The sequence below is a fragment of the Oncorhynchus clarkii genome, chromosome 10 (genome assembly GCF_045791955.1).
Source record: "Oncorhynchus clarkii lewisi isolate Uvic-CL-2024 chromosome 10, UVic_Ocla_1.0, whole genome shotgun sequence".
Lineage (NCBI taxonomy): Eukaryota > Metazoa > Chordata > Actinopteri > Salmoniformes > Salmonidae > Oncorhynchus > Oncorhynchus clarkii.
In genome coordinates, this window is record NC_092156.1 from 71,552,772 (window position 1) to 71,562,771 (window position 10,000).

The 10,000-nt window shown below is 40.3% G+C and overlaps 1 protein-coding gene across 7 annotated transcripts in view; it reads right to left on the reverse strand.

The window, feature by feature from the left end:
* Positions 1-876: 876 nt before the first annotated feature.
* Positions 877-10,000, reverse strand: part of LOC139419123 (protocadherin-10-like) — a 36,521-nt gene continuing 27,397 nt past the window's right edge. For 3 of the 7 annotated variants that reach the window (XM_071169073.1, XM_071169072.1, XM_071169070.1), the window contains one exon: positions 877-2,514. In XM_071169073.1, coding sequence (XP_071025174.1) covers positions 2,495-2,514 — 20 coding nt within the window. In that variant the 3' untranslated portion in view covers positions 877-2,494. Of the gene's footprint in view, positions 2,515-9,348 lie in introns of those variants that run through there. The other 4 variants (XM_071169069.1, XM_071169068.1, XM_071169066.1 and 1 more) reach the window with 4 other exon arrangements.

Below are 10,000 nucleotides of genomic sequence, written 5' to 3' on the forward strand. Positions count from 1 at the left end.
ACCAGTGTCTGATCTAGATCTGGTAGACTAGGTGTGTCAAACCAGGAAACCAGTGTCTGATCTAGATCTGGTAGACTAGGTGTGTTAAACCAGGAAACCAGTGTCTGATCTAGATCTGGTAGACTAGGTGTGTCAAACCAGGAAACCAGTGTCTGATCTAGATCTGGTAGACTAGGTGTGTTAAACCAGGAAACCAGTGTCTGATCTAGATCTGGTAGACTAGGTGTGTTAAACCAGGAAACCAGTGTCTGATCTAGATCTGGTAGACTAGGTGTGTTAAACCAGGAAACCAGTGTCTGATCTAGATCTGGTAGACTAGGTGTGTTAAACAAATTGTGTGCATTTAAGTTTTGTGTGAAAGACATTCAGGCTCCACAAGGACCAGCGTTGCCCATCTCTGCTCTCCATAGAGCTGCTTCTTATGACGATCTGTTTCCCTTATGAACGTATCCATAATGCCATATAGAATATCTGTTTCCCTTATGAAGGTACTCATAACACCATATAGAAGATCTGTTTCCCTTATGAAGGTACTCATAACACCATATAGAATATCTGTTTCCCTTTTGAAGGTACTCATAACACCATATAGAAGATCTGTTTCCCTTATGAAGGTACTCATAACACCATATAGAAGATCTGTTTCCCTTATGAAGGTACTCATAACACCATAGAGAATATCTGTTTCCCTTATGAAGGTATTCATAACACCATATAGAGGATCTGTTTCCCTTATGAAGGTATTCACAACACCATATTGCAAAGCGCCAGTGTTAGGAAGACAGTTTCATAACGCCTTACGACTGCATCCAAAAGGATCTAGTAATATAGTTATAATGCATTACAACTATTCAGAAGTCGAGCGTCACCAAAAATGAGGATATAAAAACCATCAGCCTTAACCTTGGTTGGAGTGAAGGGGCGGAGTCTTTGCATAGTGAAGCCACGCCCTCAATGTTTAATGAATACAAGTTCTTGTTTTTAGCACTTGGTATCAGTTGGTATTGACAGTACTGCATGGTGGATAAGAAACTAACCAATGGTTACACAGTTTCAGAAAAGTATATCTTATATATAGACATGTATATATATGTATATATATATATATATATAGAGAGAGAGAGATGTATATTCATTTATAGGCTAAGCTTTAAAATAGCACAGGAAACACTTTGCACACATGATATAAACCACAACATTTCTCTGGTTTGTGAAGTTCCTCTCAGACCAATGTTATGGAGGGAGGTCGCCCAAAGAAGCAGGAACTCAACTAGCCGTGTTGTAGGCCATCTGTGTTGTCGTTGTTCTTTACTATAAAGTCAGAATACTGGAGATTCAGAACACTTGGACCGCACAGAGAAAACAACAGGAAAAAAAACAGAGAAGTTATAAAAACAGTCAAGTAGAGATATTGATTTTGTATAATAGTTCGCATCATTTCTGGGGTTTTCTCTCTCTCTCTCTCTCTCTCTCTCTCTGTGTCTGTCTCTCTCACTCTCTCACACTCCATCTCTATCCCTCCATTTCCCTCTCCCCCTCTCATCCTTCATTCCTGTACAGTTGGTGTAGTGGTGACAGTAGAAACAGCTAAAGGGCTCATAGTGATGGTTGGTTGAAGTTTGTACAGAAACATTACTTTTTTGTGTAAACAGGCACACACAGATGGACTAGAGGGGGGGGGGGGGGGCGTACCCCATGGCCACGAACCCCCCTAGTCACCGACAACAAAACGTCTGTTTGTGTTGTTCATCAGTCTTTCTTTGATTCCTCTTTGTCTATTGTCTATTTTTGTAATCCTTGGTTTATAAGTCCAATTGATACGTCCTCCCTGCATCCCTTTCTTAAACACAGTCGTTTTCTTCCATCGTTCGTCCTTTGGCTTTGGGCCCGGGGTCTCAGGCCTGCTGAGATGAAATTAAGGCCAACTATGGTCCTGGAAGTTCCTTCTACACCTTTGTTCTACAGTTCCAGTTCTAGAGTTCTTCTCTTCTACAGTTCCAGTTCTAGAGTTCTTCTGTTCTACAGTTCCAGTTCTAGAGTTCTTCTGTTCTACAGTTCTAGATCTAGAGTTCTTCTGTTCTACAATTCTAGTTCTAGAGTTCTTCAGTTCCACAGCTCCAGTTCTGGAGTTCTTCTGTTCTACAGTTCTAGTTCTAGAATTCTTCACTTCCACAGCTCCAGTTCTAGAGTTCTTCACTTCCACAGCTCCAGTTCTAGAGTTCTTCTGTTCTACATCTGCAGTTCTAGAGTTCTTTCTCCAGTACTTTGTCCTGCTGTCTCCCGTGGTGATGGAGATGAAAGGTTCTGTTCTAGCTGGCCAGAACCAGATAATGAAGTTTCAAAACAAGCCCATGGTCTTGTTGTCACAGATTTCTTTGTGTTTGGTTGTTTTCTCTCTCTCTTTCTCTTTCTCTTTCACTAACGTTGTCGCACTGTTGGCCAGTTCTCTATTGTGCAAATTCACGCTGTCTCTGGTAGGTCCACTCGGAACGAGCTAGCAAATCCTTTTGTGGGCTGCAAGGCAAGAGAAAACACACTTGTTAGACAAATGGTGTATATCCCTTTTCTCTTACTCTTTTATTCTGTACATTTTTAAATAATCATCATGGCCATTAGCACCCAGGTTATGTCCCAAATGGCAACCTATACCGTAAGTAGTGCACAACTTTTGACCAGGGCCTTATGTGAACACTATAGGGACTAGGGTGCCATTTGGGATGCACTCCTGGTGTTTTAACTGTCCTTATATGGTCTGTCCAGAAAAACCTCATGGCCCTAATTATAAACTACAACCAGACTATAATAACTGGTTATAAACTACAACCAGACTATAATAACTGGTTATAAACTACAACCAGACTATAATAACTGGTTATAAACTACAACCAGACTATAATAACTGGTTATAAACTACAACCAGACTATAATAACTGGTTATAAACTACAACCAGACTATAATAACTGGTTATAAACTACAACCAGACTATAATAGCTGGTTATAAACTACAATCAGACTATAATAACTGGTTCTAAACTACAACCAGACTATAATAACTGGTTATAAACTACAACCAGACTATAATAACTGGTTATAAACTACAACCAGACTATAATAACTGGTTATAAACTACAACCAGACTATAATAACTGGTTATAAACTACAACCAGACTATAATAACTGGTTATAAACTACAACCAGACTATAATAACTGGTTATAAACTACAACCAGACTATAATAACTGGTTATAAACTACAACCAGACTATAGTAGCTGGTTATAAACTACAATCAGACTATAATAACTGGTTCTAAACTACAACCAGACTATAATAACTGGTTATAAACTACAACCAGGCTATAATAACTGGTTATAAACTACAACCAGACCATAATAACAAGTTATAAATTACAGGTTATGTCAGAATTTGGCTAAAGCAGAGACACTATAGTTGATGTTAAAGGGGAAATCTGGGATTCAAACAGCAACACTTTTTGGTAAACAGTTGAGGGATGGTTGAACAACAGTTGAGGGATGGTTGAACTACAGTTGAGGGATGGTTGAACTACAGTTGAGGGATGGTGGAACTACAGTTGAGGGATGGTTGAACTACAGTTGAGGGATGGTGGAACTACAGTTGAGGGATGGTTGAACTACAGTTGAGGGATGGTGGAACTACAGTTGAAGGATGGTTGAACTACAGTTGAGGGATGGTTGAACTACAGTTGAGGGATGGTTGAACTACAGTTGAAGGATGGTTGAAATACAGTTGAAGGATGGTTGAACTACAGTTGAAGGATGGTTGAAATACAGTTGAGGGATGGTTGAACTACAGTTGAGGGATGGTTGAACTACAGTTGAAGGATGGTTGAACTACAGTTGGACTAAAGTCATTGGGCATTTCTAAGATACAGTCTTCAATAGTCAATGGCTATAGTCCGATATCATTCATTTACACGTCCAAAATGTGACGTTGGTACCAATCCCAGATTACTCAGATATGAAGCAGACAGAAGGGAATGAAGCTGTTCTTGTAATTATCTATGCTCCGTAGCACAGCACCAAGTGGCAAGGCACAACACACACATATATTTTATGTGCATCTATCCTCGTGGGGACCTATAACTATTTTCCATTCAAAATCATATTTCCCCTAACCCCTAAACCTAACCCTATCCTGTAACCCTAACCTCTAACCCTAAACCTAACCCTTAACCTTAACCCTAACCTTAACCCGAAGCCTTAACCCAAACCTTAACCCAAACCTAAATCCAACTCCTAACCTTAAACCTAACCACTAACCCTGTACGCTTACCCTAACCGTAATTCTAACCCTAACCCTTAGGTATGAATGGAAGAGAGCAGGAGAAAGCATTGACTGTGGGAGTTAGTGAGGGCCTAATTAAGAGAGCTGGAAGGGCCACCGACATGAGGAGGAAGTTCAACAGAAAATGTATGTATCTATTTGCTCAATCTGGTATAATCTTTTTTTATATTTTATATTTAATTGTATCATATCACTTATCTTTGTAGAACTTAATCCTGTCATCCCTTGGTGGGACTTTCAATTATGTACTCACTTGTTTCATTATATATCTATTAATTTCACTGATTCAGTTCACATGCATTATTGTGATTTTATAATATTTGTTTTTAAAATTCAACTTTTTTACCCTCAGCACTTTATTAAAAAGTGTGTTCCTCCTGTTGAACTGTGATGAGTGACCCCTATAGACCCCTATAGACCCCTATAAACCCCTATAGACCTCTATAGACCCCTATAGACCCTATAGACCCCTATAGACCTCTATAGACCCCTATAGACCCCTATAGACTCCTATAGACCCCTATAGACCTCTATAGACTCCTATAGACCCCTATAGACCCCTATAGACCTCTATAGACTCCTATAGACCCCTACAGACCCCTATAGACCCATATAGACTCCTATAGACCCCTATAGACTCCTATAGACCTCTATAGACTCCTATAGACCCCTATAGACCCCTATAGACCTCTATAGACTCCTATAGACCCCTACAGACCCACATCCGTCATCATGAAGTGCTTTGAGAGACTAGTCAAGGACCATATCACCTCCACCCTACCTGACACCCTAGACCCACTCCAATTTGCTTACCGCCCAAATAGGTCCACAGACGATGCAATCTCAACCACACTGCACACTGCCCTAACCCATCTGGACAAGAGGAATACCTATGTGAGAATGCTGTTCATCGACTACAGCTCGGCATTCAACACCATAGTACCCTCCAAGCTCGTCATCAAGCTCGAGACCCTGGGTCTCGACCCCGCCCTGTGTAACTGGGTACTGGACTTCCTGACGGGCCGCCCCCAGGTGGTGAGGGTAGGCAACAACATCTCCTCCCCGCTGATCCTCAACACTGGGGCCCCACAAGGTTGCGTTCTGAGCCCTCTCCTGTACTCCCTGTTCACCCACGACTGCGTGGCCACGCACGCCTCCAACTCAATCATCAAGTTTGCGGACGACACAACAGTGGTAGGCTTGATTACCAACAACGATGAGACGGCCTACAGGGAGGAGGTGAGGGCCCTCGGAGTGTGGTGTCAGGAAAACAACCTCACACTCAACGTCAACAAAACTAAGGAGATGATTGTGGACTTCAGGAAACAGCAGAGGGAACACCCCCCTATCCACATCGATGGAACAGTAGTGGAGAGGGTAGCAAGTTTTAAGTTCCTCGGCATACACATCACAGACAAACTGAATTGGTCCACTCACACAGACAGCATCGTGAAGAAGGCGCAGCAGCGCCTCTTCAACCTCAGGAGGCTGAAGAAATTCGGCTTGTCACCAAAAGCACTCACAAACTTCTACAGATGCACAATCGAGAGCATCCTGGCGGGCTGTATCACCGCCTGGTATGGCAACTGCACCGCCCTCAACCGTAAGGCTCTCCAGAGGGTAGTGAGGTCTGCACAATGCATCACCGGGGGCAAACTACCTGCCCTCCAGGACACCTACACCACCCGATGTCACAGGAAGGCCATAAAGATCATCAAGGACATCAACCACCCGAGCCACTGCCTGTTCACCCCGCTATCATCCAGAAGGCGAGGTCAGTACAGGTGCATCAAAGCTGGGACCGAGAGACTGAAAAACAGCTTCTATCTCAAGGCCATCAGACTGTTAAACAGCCACCACTAACACTGAGTGGCTGCTGCCAACACACTGACACTGACTCAACTCCAGCCACTTTAATAATGGGAATTGATGGGAAATGATGTAAATATATCACTAGCCACTTTAAACAATGCTACCTTATATAAATGTTACTTACCCTACATTATTCATCTCATACGCATACGTATATACTGTACTCTATATCATCGACGGTATCCTTATGTAATACATGTATCACTAGCCACTTTATACTATACTATGCCACTTTGTTTACATACTCATCTCATTTGTACATACTGTACCCGATACCATCTACTGTATCTTGCCTATGCTGCTCTGTACCATCACTCATTCATATATCCTTATGTACATATTCTTTATCCCCTTACACTGTGTACAAGACAGTAGTTTTGGAATTGTTAGTTAGATTACTTGTTATTACTGCATTGTCGGAACTAGAAGCACAAGCATTTCGCTACACTCGCATTAACATCTGCTAACCATGTGTATGTGACAAATAAAATTTGATTTGATTTGATTTGATTTAGACCCATATAGACTCCTATAGACCCCTATAGACCCCTATAGACTCCTATAGACCCCTATAGACCTCTATATACCCCTATAGACCCCTATAGACCTCTATATACCCCTATAGACCCCTATATACCCCTATAGACCCCTATAGACCCCTATATACCCTTATATACCCCTATAGACCTCTCATGTTCTCCCACCCTCTCCAGACCAGTCTGATGTACCATATAGAAACAGGGCAGAATGTTGCAATAGGCCTGTGCAACAAAAGGTTTTACAACAGCAGAAACAGAAACCCTCTTAAACCTAAACCAAACCCCTCAGCTTAACATAGTCTTAGTCCTCATGGGGATGTGGGAAATGTCCCCATGAGGGAGAATCTTCCCCGCAAGGTTAGAAGAACCAACCCATCACACACACACACACACACACACACACACACACACACACACACACACACACAGACACAGACACACACAACACACACACACACACACACACACACACACACACACACACACACATACACACACAAAAACAAACACTCACACAGAGGGAAACAAACAAAGGGGCAGTGGGTAGATTAGTTCAGCACGATGCAGAACTTCATCATGATTATTACCTGAGGGAGAATAAGCCAGCATGCAGTAACACACACACACACACACACACACACACAGAGATACAGACACAGACACAGACACAGGCACACACACACACACACACACACACACACACACACACACACACACATACACGTAGATCCAGACAGACACACACACACACACACAGCATGCCCTAAAATGTAGAATCACAATTAACAGCAGCGTGTTAATTTAGCAGTGGAGCAGCTCATTATGTAACTAAGTGTTAAAACACAGTTAAAAACAACCGCCTTCACTCCCTGCCATGAGTGAAGGCGGTTGCGTCCTGGCGTTGTCCTGGCGTTGTTGCTCTTTATGTTTCCATAGAAACACGTGGCAAATGGTAGCCTATACCTTACATAGTGTATTTCATTTAGCAAGGTCCCACAGGGCTCTGGTCAAAAGCAGTACACTACATAGGGAATAGGGTGCCATTTCTGACGCACACCATAGTGAGAAGAGACTACTAGGTGGAAGGACAATCAGTAGTTGTGCAGGAAGATGTTTTTAGATAACGAATGCCGTTATTTATCGATGAGTCGTAGGCTACGTCCCCGTTCCCTACTTTTCACCAGGACCCAGACGCATGTATAGTATGACATCATAATATTACTACTGAGCTCAGTACATGTATAGTATGACATCATAATATTACTACTGAGCTCAGTACATGTATAGTATGACACTATAATATCACTACTGAGCTCAGTACATGTATAGTATGACATCATAATATCACTACTGAGCTTAGTACATGTATATTTGACACAATAATATCACTACTGAGCTCAGTACATGTATAGTATGACATCATAATATCACTACTGAGCTCAGTACATGTTTAGTATGACATCATAATATCACTACTGAGCTCAGTACATGTTTAGTATGACATCATAATATCACTACTGAGCTCAGTACATGTTTAGTATGACATCATAATATCACTACTGAGCTCAGTACATGTTTAGTATGACATCATAATATCACTACTGAGCTCAGTACATGTATAGTTTGACACAATAATATCACTACTGAGCTCAGTACATGTTTAGTATGACATCATAATATCACTACTGAGCTCAGTACATGTTTAGTATGACATCATAATATCACTACTGAGCTTAGTACATGTATAGTTTGACACAATAATATCACTACTGAGCTCAGTACATGTATAGTATGACATCATAATATCACTACTGAGCTCAGTACATGTTTAGTATGACATCATAATATCACTACTGAGCTCAGTACATGTTTAGTATGACATCATAATATCACTACTGAGCTCAGTACATGTTTAGTATGACATCATAATATCACTACTGAGCTCAGTACATGTTTAGTATGACATCATAATATCACTACTGAGCTCAGTACATGTATAGTTTGACACAATAATATCACTACTGAGCTCAGTACATGTTTAGTATGACATCATAATATCACTACTGAGCTCAGTACATGTTTAGTATGACATCATAATATCACAACTGAGCTAAGTACATGTATAGTATGACATCATAATATCACTACTGAGCTCAGTACATGTATAGTATGACATCATAATATCACTACTGAGCTCAGTACATGTATAGTATGACATCATAATATTACTACTGAGCTCAGTACATGTATAGTATGACATCATAATATTACTACTGAGCTCAGTACATGTATAGTATGACATCATAATATCACTACATGTATAGTATGACATCATAATATCACTACTGAGCTCAGTACATGTATAGTATGACATCATAATATCACTACTGAGCTCAGTACATGTATAGTATGACATCATGTCAAAACAGAAGAAAGTGTTGCGATGTCTAATCTGACCTTGTTTGCTAAACAGTGGTTCACTGATAGAGAAATGGCCTGAAGAACTATAGTTCAGAAAATCTGCTAATAGAACAGGTAGATAGTATATATATATATACTGTATATAGGGGACAGGAAATAAAAATGTTTTGCCACAAACACATTTTTGAATCAAAAGTTGATTTATTTTTATTTGTTATTATTTAAAACAATAAATATGGTGAAGGATTTAGGAGGTTAGAGAAATATATAGGGGGGTTTAGCAGAAGGGTTACATTTTGAAAAAAAGAAACAACTAAATGTTTACTTCAATTGTATTTCTAAACAGAAAATACACAAATAAATTTCAATTTCAATTTCAAAAAGTATCTTTTAAAAAATGTTATCAGATCAGAAGTTATTTGCAAAAGTGTATTTTAAAAATATTATAAAATCTGAGTTTCATAAAAAAGTATATTTAAAAAATATTATCAGATGAGAATTTCTTTGATTTTTATATTTGTTTATATTTACAGATCAGAGTTTTTTTCAAAAGTATATTTAAAAAATATTATCAGATCAGAATTTATTTCAAAAAGTATCTAATATGGATAGTGGACCAGGCCAAAGTCGTAGGGCTCTAGTGACGTAGTCTGGTACTCATACTCACAGAAGGTGGGTTTGTACGGTAGCGGTAGTGTACCCCTTAAGGACTCATAGTCTTTCCTCTCTAGCGTGGTGTCTGTAGTAGTAGTGGCTGTAGCTCTAGCTGGGCTGTTGTGTTGGACATGCAGCTGATGTGACTGGTGGAGGTGGTGGTGGTGGTGGAGGTGGTGCATTGACCGT